At 43.2% G+C, this 19,086-nt stretch overlaps 1 protein-coding gene across 3 annotated transcripts; it reads right to left on the bottom strand.

The window, feature by feature from the left end:
- Nucleotides 1-1,822: 1,822 nt before the first annotated feature.
- LOC110297688 (uncharacterized) lies at nucleotides 1,823-13,333 on the bottom strand. Of its 3 annotated transcripts, none has more exons than XM_085841912.1 (5): nucleotides 13,108-13,333; nucleotides 8,784-8,859; nucleotides 4,701-4,827; nucleotides 4,340-4,435; nucleotides 1,823-4,114 (listed from the first exon to the last, which is right to left on the bottom strand). In XM_085841912.1, exons 2-5 carry the CDS (start codon nucleotides 8,790-8,792, stop codon nucleotides 2,661-2,663), a joined length of 1,686 nt encoding a protein of 561 aa, XP_085698038.1. In that variant the 5' UTR covers nucleotides 8,793-8,859; nucleotides 13,108-13,333; the 3' UTR covers nucleotides 1,823-2,660. The 3 variants fall into 3 exon arrangements, with proteins under 3 accessions (XP_085698038.1, XP_085698039.1, XP_085698040.1); XM_085841913.1 differs by lacking the exon at nucleotides 13,108-13,333 and adding an exon at nucleotides 12,960-13,101; XM_085841914.1 differs by lacking the exon at nucleotides 13,108-13,333 and adding an exon at nucleotides 8,997-9,075.
- Between the last annotated feature and the right edge of the window lie 5,753 nt (nucleotides 13,334-19,086).

Raw genomic sequence — 19,086 nt, 5'->3', positions numbered from 1 at the left:
CACAACAAATAAACTACCACCTAGCTCCTGCTAGGATGACCCATTCAGCTCTGAGTATAGCATTCAGCTACTTTTCTAGTCCAGAGTTCCAAAGTCTTCCACATTCCTCAAAAAATTAGCATAGCCGGTCTGTCAGCAACAGCCCACTCCCTGGTACTGACTCCTGTATTAGCTACATTTCCAGGGCTGTGATAAAACACCATGTCCAAGGAAATGTATAAGAGGAAAGGCTTATGGTTCCAGAGGGGTAAGAGTTCATCAAGGCCAAGTGTGAGCAGACAGGCCAGCTGAGCGCTGCGGGCTCACATTCTAAAGTACAAGCAGGAAGCCAGAGCAAATTGGAAATGGTAGGAATTTGAACTTTCAAAGTCTGCTCTGGTGACATACTTTTGCCAGCAAGGCCACCTCCTAAATGTCTCCAAACAGCAGCACCAACTGGGGACCAAGTACTCAACTACCTGAGACTATAGGGCAGCATCCAAATATGACTTACCATGTACAACACACATATACATGTACTCATTTCCTTACATCATATAAACTGAAAGGTACCAGGAACTGAGATGATAAATTGTGGCGGGGGCCAGTGGCTAAGAACACTAGCTGCTCTCTCAGATGATCCTGGATCAATTCCCAGCACCCACAAAATAGCCACCAACCATCGGGAACTCCAGTTGCAGGGGATCTGACATCCTTTTCCAGCGTCCGTGGGCATTAGGTATCCACATGCAGAGGCACACGTGGCGCACATACATACATACATACATACATACACATATACATATACATACACACACACACACATACATACAGGAAAAACAACCATACATGTTAAAAATAATGAAAAAATTTCAACGGAACTCAAAATTAACCTTGCAATATTTACTTAAAGAAAAGCTTTAACATTCCAGGTAAATATCCAGTCTGTTATTTTCATTCCCTTAAACACTGGGCTCATGAAAAAGAAAACTACAAAAAGTTGGAGCCCAAGCCTTGAAGGCCTCTAGTGTGACAACTTCAACTTGATCCCTGAGACCCCCATGGTAGAAGAGAGCTTACTTCTCCACATGTACCTTGAGAAACACACACACACTGCACACACATACACACAGATACACACACACCAATTTATATTTTTCCAGGAAATATCCTGTCCAATACACTCCTCATTTAATTCTGTTATCAGAATTCTGTCAGCACAATTTGGCAAATTTCACATAAGGGTTCCTACTGCTTTATAGTATAGCCTGATTTACTTTGACATGGTTTTCCATTTTCTTTGGACTTTGGGGTCGTACTAGAAAAAAGAATCATTAATGTTTGCATAGAATATAAGCCATCAGCATATGACACGTCAAAATATAATTTTTGCACCTTCATTTCATTGCCTTGAAATGTACCTTCTAAATATACCCTATTGCCTCTCTAATAGGGTATAACTGATGACCAATCGGTACCTTCTTGCGTTAAAAGCCTTTTACAATTATACCTCTGATTTTCTTTAAAAAAAAAAAAAAAAAGGAATGTTATAAGCCACCAGTTCTCAACCTGTGGGCAGCAGCCATTAGAAAACACATTTCCAATGGTCTTTGGAACCTCCAACCATAAATTCATTCTTGTTGCTGCTTGATGAGTGTAATTTTGCTACAGAGCAGTGCCTCAGGTCCTAAGACCATCAGAAATACGTATTTTCCAATGGCTGTGACCCACAGGTTGGAAACAGCAGCTATAAGCCTTGAACACCAGATAAAGAACTTCCCGTATCAATTACATACTTGAGGTTCCTTGTTATGATCTGAGCAACGAACACCACAAAGTCACACCACGTGACAGGTCTCACCTGGGAGGTTTATTGAGGAGGGAGCATACAGAAGCTGCCTCTGGGCAAAGGTGGAGGGGAAAAGAACAGGGAGAGGAGGTACAGCCTCGCCTCGAGCTTTTCTACCTGGCCTCTTTGTTTCTAGACTTAATTTCTTATGAATAAATGGCTGTTTGATAAGCTTGGGCTTGCTCCTTGACTAGCTTGTCACTTCCTTAACTGTTAAACTGTTCTGTCCTCCGCAGGGTTAGTTGCCTATCCTCGGTTTCACGCTTCTATCTCCTCCAGAGTTCAGGGAATCTCCTGCCTCTGTCTAACTTCCAAAGTTCAAATCTTTTGCTACCAGATGTCCCACTTTCTATCTCTTGCTAATTTCCTTCTATTTCAGCTAATAGGCCTTCAGCTATTTATTGATGGGTGATGACCCCACACAGTACACAATGGATTCTCTCTACAAGGAGGCACGGGCTTTTTATAAGAGCATGCTGTACACGTGCTTGGGAAGGATGTGGTGCGAGTGCCTTGCATCCTGCCAGCGGGTGATGATGTATCCTGTGGTCCCTGGGTCCCTGAGGTTGATGGTGGAGACGCCTGGTTGCTAACCCTCCTCCACAGTACACATTGTCTGATGATGATTTAAGCTTTAAACCGTGAATAGTCTTTCCATATTCCTTGGACTATTTTCTTTCCTCAGTATGAATGCTCTGGTGACAATTACGCCTGCACTCCAGTTGTAGGCATTCCCACATCCCTGGGACTCAGGGCTTGCCACTAATGTGAATATTCCAGTGTGGGTACAATAAAAACCACGAATAAGAGCCACATTCTACATTCCATCATTTCACACCAGTATGGATTTTCTGATGTCGACATAGTTGTGGTCTTCAAGGAAAAACTTTTCCACACTCTGACATTCATCAGGGCCTTCTTCACCAGTGTGAATTCTCCGATGTTTGGTAAGATGTGCTCTTTGACCAAAGGCCTTTTCACAGTCCCTGCATTTAAACGGTTTCTCTCCAGCATGGATTTTCTGATGGCGACTAAGATTTGAATGACAACCAAAAGCCTTGCCACATTCTTTACACTCATACACTTTCTTGCCAGCATTGACCACATAACAATGAATATTCTGATGACTGGTCAGGCTTGAGCCGCGACTAAAAGCTTTTCCACAGACTCCACAGACATAGGCTTTTTCTCCGGTGTGAATTTTCTGGTGTGACGTGAGATGGGATTTCTGTGTAAACGCCTTTCCACATCCGTGACACGTGTACGGCCTCTCACCTGTGTGAACTCTGTGATGTCGCATCAAGTTTGACCTCAAATTAAAGGATTTTCCACATTCCTTACAGTCATAGGACTTCACACCAGAGTGAATCCGTGTGTGCGCCCTAAGATGTGAATGAAACCTAAAAAGCCTTCCACAGTGCTTACATTTAAAAGGTTTCTCTCCAGTGTGGACTTTCTGGTGATCAATGAGACCTGAGTGACAATCGAAATCCTTGCCACACTTTTTACATTCGTATGCTTTCTTGCCAGCATCAACTGCATGGTAATGAATATTCTGATGACTGGTCAGGCTTGAGTCACAGTGAAAAGCTTTTCCACAGACCCCACAGACATAAGCTTTTTTTCCAGTGTGAATTTTCTGATGTGACAAGAGATGGGATTTCTGTGTAAACGCCTTTCCACATCCATGACACGTGTATGGCCTCTCACCGGTGTGAATTCTGCGATGTCGCGTCAAGTTTGACTTCAAAGTAAAGGACTTGCCGCACTCCTTACAGTCATAGGACTTCTCACCAGTGTGACCTTGCTGAAGGCCCAGTACTCCTGAAAGCAAACCAGCTTCCTTCCCTTGCTGAGGTGTCTGGGGACAGTGAGCTCTCTGACAGTGTGTGCGCTCCGATGCAGGAGCAGAGGTGTCCCCACACTCCTTGTCTTTGTGGACTTCGTTACCAGGGGGAGTTAGCTGAGGAAGACTACGGTCAGATTCCCCAGTAAGGGCTTTTTCACACTGAATTTCAATTGCTTTCTCTCCTGCCTTCAGTCTCTGGTGGTTGAAAACTATACCCTGGTTCACAGTGAGCACTTTTTCATAGGCGACTGCCAGTTGCTTAAAATATTCCTGATTTTGATGCGTTTGAAACTGATTTTTACCTTCCCAGTCATCTCCAAAACAGAAATCTTCAAGACTGTGTTTTCTAAAATAGTCCTTCATTTCCCTTTGAGATAATTCTTCATATGTGCTAGGCTTTCCCAGTAACTTCTTGTTCTGAGAACTGAAATCTATGTCTGAAAGATAAATTCATGGTGTTTATTCAAAACAGATAAAGCATCCAATATAAATAGAGAAAATACTAGAGTATAAGATGAATGGCTTTAAAAATGGCCAATAAACCCTTTTCTCCCCAGCTTGCTCTTTGGTCATGATTATCTCACCACAGCAACCAGCACCCTAACTAAGACAGCCATCATCTTATCTGATGACTGTCCCACTTCACCCCAGCCCTCACTCACCTGGATAAGGTCCCCTTGTCTCATTCCTCAAAATCATCCAGGGGTCTTGTCCTTTTTCCAACAAGGAGAACAGATGTGGCCGATAAACAAAAAGTCCTGCCCAGAAGATATTTTTAAAACAGGAAATGAGCACATGGTAAGAACTGTACGTTTATCATCTGGTTCCTCGGTTATAAGAGAGAATAGTAAGAACAAGAGAAAGTCAAAAAGTATTTCTAAGTGGTCAGGGAGATGGGAGGATCTCGCCAGGAGGGACTATTGCTAATTCTGTATAAACCAACTTCAGAGGAACTCCTCTACGACTTGGAAAAAGACCCCGTGGCTGCTGCAGGAACATTCAGGGCTGAGCTCTGAATCTTACCCACTGAGATGAGGTGGCTGTAGCTCTCCAGCATCACATCTCTGTATAAACTCCTCTGGTCCAGGCTCAGACACTCCCACTCCTCTGGAGAGAAGTCTACGGCCACATCTCTGAACGTCATCAATCTCTAAAAGGATACACCAAAATATCGGAGGTGAGCTTGAAGAAAATGTTTGGATGGAAGGGGAAACGCTGAACAAAGAGAAGTGAGCAGAAAAAAATGAATGAACACCTAGAGCTGGTAGTCTGGAATAGGGCAGGAAGCGACGTGGAAATGAATCCCTAATCTCACAACAAATCTCCAATAATAAAAACAGCATGGTACAGACACATAAACAGACATGTTGATCAAGAGAACTGAATTGACGACCCAGATATTAACCCACGCACCTATGGACACCTGATTTTTGATAAAGAAACACACACTGGATAAGAAGACACCATCTTCAATAAATGGGGCTGATCAAACTGATGGCTGCATGTAAAAGAATCCAAATAGCTCTTCGCTTACCACCTCGTACAAACTTAACTCCAAATGGATCAAAGACCTCAACATAAAGCCAGAATCACTGAACCTGACAGAAGAGACCTTGAGGAATGGCCTTGAACTCATCAGCACAGGGAAAGACTCTCTGAACAGGACACTGTTAATATAGGCAAGAAAATCAACTGTTAATAAATGGGGCCTTAGGAAACTGAAAAGGACACTGTTATTCAAAGAATGGGGAAAGATTTTACCAACTGTACATCCCATTGAGGGCTAATATACAATCTGTATAAAGAACTCAAGAAACTAGGTATCAAGAAAACAAATAACCCAGTTAAAAATGGGATGGGGGTCATGAGTTCAAATCCCAGCAACCAAATGGCGGCTCACGACTATCTGTAATGAGAAACAAAATAAAGTGAGCAAGCAGGGGAGGGGGAGGGAGAAAAAAGGGGGAAAAAATAGGACAAGGATCTAAATGGAATTCTCAAGAGCAAATTCAAATGGCTAGCAAACACTTAAAAAAAATGTCTAACATCCTTAGTTATCATGGTAATGTAAATCAAAACTTTGAGATTCACCTTACTCCTATAAGAAGGGCTTAAGATCAATAGAACAATGACACCTCATGCTGGTGAGGATGTGGACTAAGGGGGACACTCACCATTGCTGGTGAGATTGAAAACTTGTCCAGCCACTGTGGAAATCAGTGTGGTGGTTCCTCAGGAAGATGGGCATCAGTCTACCTCGAGACCCAGCTATACCACTCTCGCCTGGGCATATGCCCAAAGACGCTTCATCCTGTAGCAAAGATACTTGCTCAACTATACTCATGCCGCCCTATTTGTAATAAGCAGAAACTAGAAACAACCTAGATGTCCCTCAACCGAAGAATGGATAAAGAAAACGTGGTATATTTATACAATGGAGTATTACTCAGCCATTAAAAAATAATGATATCATGAAATTTGCTGGTAAATGGATAGAACTAAAAAAAAAAAAAAAAAATCTTTGAGGTATACCAGCCCCAGAAAGACATTATGGTATGTATTTGCTTATATGTGGTTATTAGCTGTTATGTCAAGCTACAACCCATAGAATCATAGAGGTCAGGTGTAGAGTAAGGGACTAGAGGGGACAGAAAGATCTCATTAGGAAAGAGAAACAGAATATATAGATAGCTATGGATGACTGGGGGGTTGCTGGCACAGAAAGATCAAGTGGAGAGGGGATGGGGAGAGGGAGAGACAAGTAAAATTAGGGCCCATTTGAGAGGTAGTATGGAACCCTTATACAGTAGAAATGTCCTAAAATACATACATACATGTAGGCAATCTAAATGAAGTCACCAAATAATGGGGGAGACAGAATCCCAGTTGGCCATCTCTTGTCATCAAATGAAGCCGCCAGGACTGGAATTAAATTACATCTAATTGAGTTGTTGGCACCATGGGAATCTCCCAACAATCCAGACTTGTCAAGACCATAGGTCATTGTCCACAAACTGGTCTCATTGATGAAGACCACACCTTCTCAACTCATTGAACATGGAGAGATCAAGCTGGTTTCCTACATAGAGCCTTCACCTTCTAGCACTGTTGGCACAGGAGGGTATAAACCAAAAGAGAAAAGAGAAACATAAACACCAAGCTAGCCACAAGCCCTTTGATCTACAATGGTGTCCTGCCTGCAAGATATACTCTAGCAGTGGTGGCACATAGCTTGTGGGAGTAACCAACCCAATATCAGCTTTGACTTAAGGCCCACTCCACGTTATGGAATCAATACCTAACATTGTTTGGGTGACCAAAAACCAGAGATTAGATAGCCCAGGAACATAGGGTAAAATCAATTATTACTGTTCTTAAAAAAATATATAGCAATAAAAGGACTCCTAATGACATTCTGCTATTCTTGCTCAGCCACCATCTGAGAGGCTCCCTCCTGCAGCAGATGGGAACAAATACAGAAACCTATAGACAGTCATCATGTAGAGCAAGAGACCTGGGAACACTCAGCCCTAAATGGGATGTCTTCATCAAATCCCCCTTCCCCTCATGGCTTAGGAAGCCCTGCCAAAGAGGAGATGGAAAAAGTGTAAGAGCCAGAGAGGATGGAGGACACCAAGACAACAAGGCCCTCTGAATCAACATGAGCAAAGCTCACATGAACTCACAGAAACTAAGGCAGCATGCACAGGGCCTGCACAGGCCTGCATGGCATCCTTTGCGCCCTTCATATAGATAGATAGATGATAGATAGATAGATAGATAGATAGATAGATAGATAGATAGATAGATAGATGGACAGATGGATGATATATAAATATCTATATCTATCAAGGCTTCCAGATTTGCAGAATGGTGACAGTTTGTGAGAGTGATGTGACAGGGCAAGACAGTGCAGAGAGGTCCCTCCATCTTGTATTTGTTTGGTTTTGTTTCATTTTTTTCAAAACACAGTTTCTCTGTGTAGCCCTGGCTGTCCTGGAATTCAGTCTGTAGACCAGGCTGGCCTTGAACTTGGAGATCCTCCTTCCTCTGACTCCCAGGTGCTGGAATCAAAGGCCCTCGCCACCACTGTCCAGCTCCATCTTGTATCCTTGCTGAGGCTATTTATTTCAGGTTTAGCTAGAACTTAATCTCCTTGTGAAGAAACCCATGGAAATTACTAACTCTATTTAGGAACCCAAGGTCAAAGGTCAAAATGCCCTAGCTAACTTATCTGCATAAAGATTTCTCCAGCTAATTGTTTAACTTAGTAAAGTAAGATGCCCCACTCCCCAACCCCACCCCCACCCCGCAGCTGCTGAGTGAGACACTGGGACATGGTCTCTGCCTTCAAAACCCCTGTGCTCTAGACACTTGGTGCTACACTTAGGTCTGGAATAAATACTTCCAATTGACAAAATTAAATTAATTATAATAATTCCTTAAGAAATCCACTTCTTAATACTTCATACTGTGTACCTTCCAATCAACACATGTTCCACATGTCAATAATAGCCCAAGAATAATAACAACAGCCACACTTCACTGTCTCTGAACCATCTTTAATTGTCAAAAGGCTCATGACAGAGATGTGACTTACAGAGTTGAGCAAAGCCTTTTCTGATAAGCCATCTTTACAATACAGATATCATTCTTTCTGTGTTCTTGCTTATTCTTCATGTTACAGACAGATAAATGCAACATCTTAAACCCCTATGCATTCAATGTCCCATAACTTTTACCAAAGGCATAACCAAGTGCCACACCAAAGTGAATTCCAACCAGTGGCGCATCCCATCTTGACTAATTGAAATATCCAATTCTATGAACTCAATAAAAACATGCTCATTCTCTATTCCCCTTTAAGCACACAATTCTACCTTACAAAGCCATGGTTTGGGAAGGAAGCTCTAGTACTCCCTGTACAGAGATGACCTTCCTCTCCTTTGGTTCTTTGTCAGAAGGTTAGAACACCAAAGCAATGGCCGCCAGCTCTAGAGTGCTTCACAACCATCCCTTACCAGTTGGAAGAAACTCAGAGAAGCGGTTTAAGGACAAGTAATAATAGATATTTACATGCTAGCTTGGCAGACAATTCCAACTTACTTGGGCCATGGCTTAAAACTTGAGTTGACTAGTCCTCTTCTGGGTTCCACGATCAACCAGGTAGAGCCCGAGAAAGCTAGAGGGAAAGAACCATGAGAGGTTAAGACTTCTTTGAAGTTTGTCTCAGTTGCTATTCTACTTCTGTGAATGGACACCATGACCAAGAAAGACCAAGGCAACTCTATTAAAAGAACTATTTAACTGGGGCCTTACTTCAGTTTTAGAGGGTTAGTCCACGATCATAATGGCAGGAAGCAGGCAGGCATGGTGCTGGAGCACTAGTTGAGAGCTTTACATCCTAAACCACAGGCAGCAGGCAGCAGGCAAAGAGACAGACAGACAATGGGACCGGTATGGGCTTCTGAAACCTCAAAACCCATCTGCAGTGACACACCTATTCCAACAAGGCCACAACTCCTAATCCTTCCCAAATTGTTCTACTAACTGGGGACCAAACATTCAAACATATGAGCTTATGGGGGCCATTGTCATCCACACCTCCACAGAGCTTCCAAATGGGAATATGTGAAGGGCTTTTTCCTTCCTTGGAGAAAGAGCTTAGGGGCTCTGAGGGAATTCTACTCCCTTACAAAGCCAGAGTTACTCAACTAAAGAGAGATAATTGGAATTCAATTAGTTATACCCAAACCACCACAAAGACCAGCATATGAAATAGGATCACTCTGTCTTTCCATAAATGTTCCCTCTAACTACCCCATTCCTGAATTAGATACCCAATGGTCATCTCCCAGCTGAAAGCCCACTCCACCTGCCCAGGGCTCTCCCATGCACATCGATAACCAGTGCCTTCTATCCTCTTCATGGCCAACAACAGTCTGATACCTACAGAGTCATTTCCATTCACAGCACACAACAGAAGGCACACCACAAAACTAGACGCGTTTGAAGCCTAACTACACCCTCACCAGACTCACAGATATTTACTGAGAGAGCTGATGTGGTGGTGTAGCTTTTTGCTCTTTAATTTTTTTTCTTTTATTTTTAATTTCTTTGTTTGTGGGTTCTTGTTTTATCTGTCTCCTAAAAATATCTTCTCTGTCTCAGCTCAGCTTCTCTAAGCTTAACTGCTACCTCAGTCTGCTAGCCCAGTTCACTTTCAACTGCCTTATAGATTCATTCTTCAAAATCTTCTCTCTCCTCCAGCCCTAAACAGTCTTCTTTCTTCCTGCATCAACTGTCTTCTCTGACCCTGTTCTTCTCCTGGACTCTGCTTCTGCCTACTCCCCAATCCTACTCCTCTCTCTCTCTCTCTCTCTCTCTCTCTCTCTCTCTCTCTCTCTCTCTCTCTCTCTCGCCCTCTCCTTCTCTCTCCCCCTCCCCCTTTCTCTCCTCTCTCCCCCTCCCTCCCCTCCCTCCCCCTCCCCCTCTCTCCTCCCTCCCCCTTTCCCTCTCTCTCCCCTCTCTTCCCCCCTCCCCCTCCCCCTCTCTCCTCTCTTCCCCCCCTCCCCCTCCCCCTTTCCTACTTACTACTCTCTCCACTCACCTCTCAGCCTCTGCTGGCTTTTATATCCTCTCCTGTTCCCAGAAGTCCAAGAGCCAACTGACACTGAAGAGCAAAGGGTCATTTAAAGGGCCAGGCACATAAATTATTTCATACCACATGGTGGTTTTTAAATAAGCATGGCCCCCACAGGTTCATACATTTGAATGCTTGATCCCTAGTTACTGAACTGTTTAGGGAAGGATTAGGAGCTGTGACCTTATTGGAGAAGAACATCCTTTCACCCGTGTCTGCTTCAGCTCAAATGCTCCTTCACGAGTCTGCCTTAGCCTTTTACCTGTGTCCGCTTCAGCTAAATGTTCTTTCACGTGTTTGCCCCAGCAAAACACAATCCAACCAAATTTCCAAAGAACCCTTATGTTTTTACTTCAGATGATAGCAATAAAAATACTAAGCAAAATTATGTTTGTGTATCTAGTTTGAAAATGATATGTCTATGTGTCCTACTAGGAGATATGAATGGATCCAAGGCTATCTAAAAGTAGGCACAATAGCATTACCATTCTGTGTTCTTCTCCCTGAGAGTCACCAATGATGCTTTTAATCTGTGTTTTCTGTGAAAGCCAGCTCTTCTCTAATTTAAAAGACCAGAAACCGTCCACTGTGTGTCTTAGTTATTTTTCTAATTTACTTCTTAAAATGTGGTGGCACAATTTATGAAACGTTGTTTACACGGCAATGGAAAATGCACATATAAAATCCAACCCTGAATCTTTTAACAATAGGTGGAACCTGAAATTTGTTAAAAACAAACTGCAGGGCTAAAAAGGTGGCTTAGGGCAAAGCTGCTTTTCCAGAGGACCCAGGTTCGATCCCTGGCACCCACGCTAGCTCACAACTGTCTCTGCCTTCAGTTCCAGGGGATCCAATGCTCTCCTCTGACTTTAGTGGGTCTTGTATGCATGTGGCACACAAACATACATTTAGGCAAAATACCATATACATAAAATAATCAAATAAAAATAAGTTTTAAAAACTGAAAACAAAACCTCAATGTGAAGCAGTGACTGTTTGCAAAGATCGCACATCTATAAAGAACGGATATGAAAATGAGTAAGAAAGGACCTTTTAAGACAAGCTGCAGAAAGCACACAAACCAAAAACCAAAACAAACAAACAAACAAACAAAAAAACAAGGTACTAATAGAGACTAAAATTACAACTAAAAATTCACATTAACTAAAACATAAAAGCAAAAAGTGTTCTGAAAATACTTTAGTGGTGTCACTGAGACCTGGACCCTGCGTGGCTCTCATTCACAGAGAATCTTCTGTAGCTGTCTTTGCTACTTTGTGTGTTCTCCTTTTTTCCCCACCCCCATTTCACCCCCTATCACTAGATAGGAGAGTAAGAAGGACAGAGGGGAGAGAGTGGAGATCTTTGAATTGAACTTCTTCCTCTTGGTTCTTCCTGGAGTGTGACTAACAAACTACAACCAATGGGGGGGGTCGCGCAGGGAGGAATGACCAAACACCACCACCTATGGGGCTTAAGCATTTACCCTCTGAAATATTCCCAGAATTCCAAACAGCACACAATTACAGAATCTGTCTCCAACTGGTAAAACCATCCCTCTGCTAGAGCATGAGGCAAATCAGCATATCCCCACAGCTGGGATTAAAATGAAAGCATATTCTTATATTTCTGTGCTTTTTGAGAACCCAGACTTCCAGAATTCTCACTACAGGGTTTGTCTGTGTAGCCCGGCTGTCCTGGAACTCACTCTCTAAATCAGGCTGGCCTCGAACTCAGAAAGCTGCCTGCCTCTGCCTCCCAAGTGCTGGGATTAAAGGTGTGCTGCTGCTACTGCTGCTGCTGCTCCTCCTCCTCCTCCCCCTCCTCCTCCTCCTCCTCCACAGCCATCTCCAAGCCAGAAGAACCTTCTTTACGTTTCTTCTACCTACTGTCATCTCTTCTTGTTTATGTTAGATTAGGAATGTGGTCATCTATCTGTAAAAAAAAAAAACAGTTGAGGCCTTAAATTTTAACTCAAGTACCATCTCAAAACTGAACACCTTGAATTCTAGTAACGGGGAGGTGGAGGAAGGCATAGTTCTGTGCTTTTCGGGCCAGCCTGGTCTACTTAGTGAATTCCAGGAAAGCCAGGGGGTACATAGTGAGAGCCCGTCTCAAAATGGAGGAGGAGGAGGGGGGGGGGGACGGGGACAAAGAAGAAAGAAAAAGAAAAAAAAAATCTAAACTAACTGTATCTACCAGTACCAACACCTCCAGCGTGATGGCTATACACGAAAGGGTCCCCTTCCACTTCCCTCTTCCTCCATCCTCAAGGCCACACATTCCTTCCCAGAAAGGTAAGACCCTCCCTGCTTCCACCCCTGCTGCCTACAACCCTTGAAAGCAAAACAGACTGTTTACAGGTGTGTCTATGAACTACACAGCAACCTTCCGCACGAAACCTCTCCTTTCCCCAAGCCCCCGCCATGCCATCCTTCTGGAGTTGAGATCGCCTCTACTCACTGAAGCAAAAGGACAATAATCGGCCTTGAACCCAAGCCTTTTCAGGTATTAATCACGATTTGAGGTGGAAATGAGCTTTAGAGGGTTCAGACTGTCCCCACTCCCTGCCACCCAGGTGATCCACATTCAGGGGTCATCACATGCACAAATCAAACACGCTACAGTGTTAACCTCACCTTCTTTAGGCTACCCAGCACTTTGGTGCCTCCCCATTAGTCCATCAATCTTATCCGCGCCTAGTTTCTCTCAATTCACTTCCCTTCCACACACCAGGTCTCATCAGGGTATCACACACTAGGATTTCCATTGCTCACTGGTACCCACAGGACTAGGCAGGCGGCTTCCTCTCATCAGACTGCCCGGGGATGGTTTGGTCTCAAACACTCAGGTCTCACATTGGGATTCTCTTTGGGGTTCGGGAACGCGCGACGCTCCTCAGTTGTCCTCCCCCACAGCTTCGTGCGCTCCCAGCCAGCAAGCAGGCATGCAGGCAGCTTCTAACTGGCTTCCTGGTGTGTCTGATAAAGCAAGCCTAGGGTCCACCGCGAGACCCGTCGCTGGCCAAGTCTTGAACTACATTTCCCAGGAGGCCATGCGACTCTCTACGTCACCAGAGGGGACGCGGTAGCCAACCTAGACTGGGTTGTGTGAAAGAACACTTGCCAATGAAGGATTTGCTGGCAAGGTGAGGACTAGCAGGCAAAGAGTGAAAGTTTCATTCCTCCATGTCCTTATATAGGCTTCCAGGAAAAAAAGCATGGCCCAGTTTAAAACTGAATTAAAGTTCTGGACTAAAGATGTGTCTTCCTTATTAAAAAAATCCAGATTCACAGTAGATCTTCCCACTTCAAAATGAGCAGAAAGCCCTCAGAGGTGTGCCCTCTATTTTGGGGGTTTTAGTTAAGTCCGGATGTAATCAAGTTGACAACCAAGAATTATCGACTCTATTAATTGCATTGTACGAAGGAAAAGTTGTTCTCCAAAATAATGATAATAAAATTTATAAAAAGAAAACAAAAAAATTGTCTCCTAAAACATAAGGTACAGATTGGTTAGATATTAAGCACTAATTAGTTATCTAACATGAATAAAATATAACTTACCATCCAATAATCATAAACAATATTAAATAGATTTATTAAGTAAATGTTATTGAGGATCAGGAGAGAGAGGATTTGCTATATTTAGATTTTCATTAAACAAGGTAAAGTAGGATGTGCAATATCAATATCAAATGGTATGCATGTGATTGGACCCAAACATATCCTGAAGGAACAATCAAGTTACATGAGGAAGTTGCCCAAATGCCTATGGTTTCTACTCTTACAATGCCATCTCCTGCCAAGCATGCACCTATAGCCTCACGGTGTGTCGCCTGTGCTCTGTTGACTAAAGAAGAGATGACTAGGGCCTGGTTTACTGATGGTTCTGTACGTTATACGCATGCAACACACAGAAGTGGACAGCTGCAGCATTACAACCCTTTTCTGGGACAACCCTGAAAGACTACTGAAGGGAAATCTTCACAGTGGGCAGAGCTTCTGGTGGTCACACATTTTGTTTAGAAGGAGAAATGGCCAGAATTGGGATTGCTCACTGATTCATGGACGATAGTCAACGGATTGGCTGGATGGTCAGGGACTTGAAAAAAAACATGATTGGAAAATTGGTGAGAAAGACATCTGGGGAGAAAGTATGTGGATATATCTCTCTAAATGTTCAAAAGATGGAAGATGTTTGTGTCGAAGATGTTTGTGTGTCATATAAATGATCGTCAAGAGGTGACTTCAGGGGCTGGAGACATGGCTCAGTGGTTAAGAGCACTGACTGCTCTTCCAGAAGTCCTGAGTTCAAATCCCAGCAACCACATGGTGGCTCACAACCATCTGTAATGAGATTTGATGCCCTCTTTTGGCATGTTTGAAGACAGCTACAGTGTACTTACATGTAATAAATAAATAAATCTTTAAAAAAAAAAAAAAGAGGTGACTTCAGCCGAGGAGTTCAATAATCAAGTAGATAAGATGACCCGTTCTATGAATAGTCAGCCTCTTTCCCCAACCATTCCTGTCATTCCCTAATGGGCACATGAATAAAGTGGCCATGGTAGCAGAGATGCTTGGGCTCAACAGTATGGACTTCCATTCACCAAGGCTGACCTGGCTACAATGGTTGTTGAGTGCCAGATCTGCCAACAGCGGAAACCAACACTGAGTTCCAGATATGGTACTATTCCCCCAAGGTGACCAGCCAATGACCTGGTAACAGAGTGACTACATTGGAACACTTCCTCCTTGGAAAGGACACTTTGTCTTTACTGGACTAGATACTTTGTTTTTTGAGGTGGGTGCAGCGAACTTTATTGATGGTATTCAAAGATAGTAGGGAGGGCTCCCTAGTCCCCTCCTGTTATTATGGGGGCCTGGGGTGGAAATTGTGAGGGAGATGCTCAGTGTTGGGGGCCGAGTTGAGACAGGGACTCCTCAGCAACCAAAGGCCTCTTTCTTGTTCTCAGTGTCCTTGCTGGGGTGGGTGGTCCAGGGTTTCTTACTCCTTGGAGGCCATGTAGGCCATGAGGTCCACCACCCTGTTGCTGTAGCCGTATTCATTGTCATACCAGGAAATGCGCTTCACAAAGTTGTCATTGAGAGCAATGCCAGCCCCAGCATGAAAGGTGCAAGAGTGGAGTTTCTGTTGAAGTCACAGGAGACAACCTAGTCCTCAGTGTGGCCCAGAATGCCCTTCAGTGAGCACTCAGATGCCTGCTTCACCACCTTCTTGGTGTCCTCATACTTGGCAGGTTTCTCCAGGCGGCACATCAGATCCACGATGGACACGATGGGGGTAGAACACGAAAGGCCATGCCAATGAGCTTCCCATTCAGCTCTGTCTGGGATGACAGTGGATATAGGGATGATGTTCTGGGCAGCCCCATGGCCATCATGCCACAGCTTTCCAGAGGAGCCAACATGGACTAGATACTTATTCTGGTTATGGATTCACCTTCCCTGTACCTAGTGCTTCTCCCAAAACCACCATCTGTAGACTTGCAGAATGCCTTACTCAACTTCATGGTATTCCACACAATATTGCTTCTGAGGAAGGAACTCACTTCAGAACTAAAGAAGTACGACAGTAGGCCCACGACCATGAAATCCACTGGTCTTACCATGTTCCCCACCATCCTGAAGCAGCTGGCCTGATAGAAAAATGGAATGGCCTTTTGAAGACACCATTACGGTGACAATTATGTGCAGCACCCTGGAGGGCTAGAGCAGGGATCTCCAGAAGGTGGTATATGCCTTGAGTCAGTATCCAATAAATGTCTCAGTTTCTTCCATAGCCATGATCCAAAAGTCCAGGAATCAACAGGTGGAAACAGTTCCATTCATTACCACCCCTAGTGACTCACAAGGAAAATGCTTACTTCCTGTTCCTGTAGCCTTAAATTCTGCTGGTCTAGAAGTTTTGGTTCCAGAGTGGAGAGTGCTCCTGCCAAGAGCAACAACTATTCTGTTGAACTAGAATCTCAGAATACCCCCTGCCCACTTTGGGTTTCTAATGCCCTTAAACCAATCACTTTTGATAGGAATAACTGTTCAGAGGGGTAATTGATCCAGATTACCATGGAGAATTTGGATTGCTTCTCCACAATGGAGATAAGAAGGATTATATCTGAAGATCCTTTAAGGCACCTCTTGGTGCTACCGTGTCCTGTGATTAAAGTCAATAGGGAACTACGACAGCCCAATCCAGACAGGATGACAAGGGGTGTGGACCCATCATGAATGAAGATATGCACCACTTCTTCATGAAAAATACAAAGACCTGCTGTGTTTTTGCCAAGTGTGATGGAAATACAGAATGGGTAGTAAAGAAAGGTAGTTATAAGGGTGCATGACCAGGTACAGAAAATAGACTATGATTGACATGTTTCTGTCAAATTTTGTTAAGATATTTGTTTTCTTTCTCTAATTTCTTTATCATGTGATATAGCATCAATTAAGAAAATATCAATGGTTATCATACTTAAGTTTGAGATACTAAAAGAATGTCCAAGACACACTGCCACCTATCCTAAATTTACAATGCATTTGCAATTGTACAAGGTATAGCTTTATTAGACATAACTATAACCTGCTTATTTTTTTATTTTGAAATTAAGCATGATGTAAGGAGATATGATATGAACTTGTGGTGGCCATCTTTGGCTATCAACTTGTCTTTATCTGGTCTACAGAGTGAGTTCCAGGATATACTGAGCTATGTAACATACCCCATCTTAAACAAAATTTTAAAAAATTAAAAACAAAAAGTCTATTATTATCTGTAATATTATCAATCATGGTTGCTGGCAAGCTTGGAGCATTAATTTTTGGATTATGACTTTGGTAGGTTTTGTTTGTCTCTTGAACAAAATGTGATTATGTTATATTGTGACAAGCCTTGAATATTGTCTCTAAATATAGTTATTGTTTTATTTGTTTTACAAGCATCAATTATGGACATTTTAATTAACAACTTGACTGCATCTCAAGTTAAATAAAACTCCCAAATGGGAACACCTGTGAGGGATTTTTTTCTTAATTAAATCATTTGATTGGGGGGGGTATCTACTTCTTATCTGGACCTTTGAGGTAGGAAGACCCACCTTTAATCCAGATCTTTTGAGGTGGGAAGATCTGCCTCTAATCAGGGCCACACCTTCTGCTGGAAACCTACATAAAGGACATGGAAGAAGGAATCCTCTCTCTTTGCCTGCTTGTTCTTATCCTTGTCATTCCTTTCCTGGCATTAGAGTCAATTTCTTCCATATTCATCTGTGTGCCAAATTCTTATTTTGTCAAATACTGAAATTTTTGCCATTATACACAGTCTTCTTAATGCCCCCTTTGAATGTGTCTTCACTATTTATTTTTCATTACCAAGATAATGTGTAGATTTCTTCTTGTTGTAGAAGACTTGCTCCACATTCTAGGTAAAGCTGTGCTTCCCTTTGGCCTCCATTCCTGTAGCAGTTCCTTCCCGAGGTAGGCACTGCATTTGTCTTAGATACTCTCCTATTGCTGTGAGAAGACCCCATGACTGAGGCAGCACAGGAAAATGAAGTGGAAATTTCTGGTCTCTTTGTGACATGGATATTTTTCTGGAAACTGTCTTTTTTTTTTTTTTTTTTTTTTTGGTTTTTCGAGACAGGGTTTCTCTGTGTAGCCCTGGCTGTCCTGGAACTCACTTTGTAGACCAGGCTGGCCTCGAACTCGGAAATCCGCCTGCCTCTGCCTCCCGAGTGCTGGGATTAAAGGCGTGCGCCACCACGCCCGGCTCTGGAAACTGTCTTATGGTTGTGCTGAAGCAGACACGTGGGAAGATGTTTTGCTGAGAACAGACACATGGTGTTTTTCTGGAAGCTACTTGGAAAGAAGGCATGTGATGTTTTGTTGAGCAGATGCTTGAGAGAACACATGATGTTTGAAAAGGGGATAAGTATAACCCAACAGACGTAGGTGTTAGGTGACAGTGGGTCATCTTGCCATTCTTTGCTAGTCACCGTTTGTTGTGATTTCGTAGAGAGAAACACACCAAAGAACTTCTGGTGGCATTCCAGTGGCTTCTTGCTGCTTCTGTGGACTCTGGTCAATTTGGAAGAGCCTTGAGGTTTCTTCTGGATGGATGCAAGCCACTGCTATGGCTGATTCGTGAATATTGTTTACAAGTGAATTGAGCTACCACTGCTGATTCATGTGAACTGAACTGCTTGCTGCTATCCTGACAACGAAGACTGGGTTCGCCCCAAAGAACTATTTCTAAACAGCCCACATCCTCCTCTGCTCTATTAACCTTCCCTTTCCACTGCCTCTGGTGGGTGGTGGGCTAGAAGGGAGGTTAAAGCATTTAAGCACACTTAAATTGGTTTTGAAAAATACAAGCTTACAGGGAATATATATATATATATATTTGAGACAGAGTCTTTCTGTGTAACCCTGAGTATCCTAGACTTTGCTGTATAGACCAGACTGGCCTCAAATTCAGAGATTCACCTAACCCTGCCTCTGGGAGGAAAAAAATACTTTTGTTTTTTCAAGACAGAGTTTCTTTATGTGGCCCTGGCTCTCCTAGAACTTGCTCTGTACACCAGTCTGGACTTGAATTTAGAGATCTGCTGGCCTCTGCCTCCCAAGTGTTAGGATCAAAGGAGTGTGCCCGCCCTGCCTGGCTGAAAAAAAGAAAAAAACACTTTTAATTAGAGGCTTGCAGACCGTTTCAGAGGGTGAGTCTGTGGTCAACATGGTAGGAAATATGGCA

This window comes from Mus caroli, unplaced genomic scaffold (assembly GCF_978045245.1).
Source record: "Mus caroli unplaced genomic scaffold, Mus_caroli_1 scaffold_8, whole genome shotgun sequence".
NCBI lineage: Eukaryota > Metazoa > Chordata > Mammalia > Rodentia > Muridae > Mus > Mus caroli.
Note: the sequence above shows the minus strand (reverse complement) of the source record. Positions and strands in the feature narration are given on the sequence as shown.

What these genes read in the sequence shown, in the direction of transcription:
- LOC110297688 (XM_085841912.1), bottom strand. An exon ending in CAGCCACCTCATCTCAGTGG is followed by an intron (nt 4,436 to 4,700) that starts GTAAGATTCAGA and finishes TCTTCTGGGCAG; the next exon opens with GACTTTTTGTTTATCGGCCA. An exon ending in GACAAGGGGACCTTATCCAG is followed by an intron (nt 4,115 to 4,339) that starts GTGAGTGAGGGC and finishes TTTATCTTTCAG; the next exon opens with ACATAGATTTCAGTTCTCAG.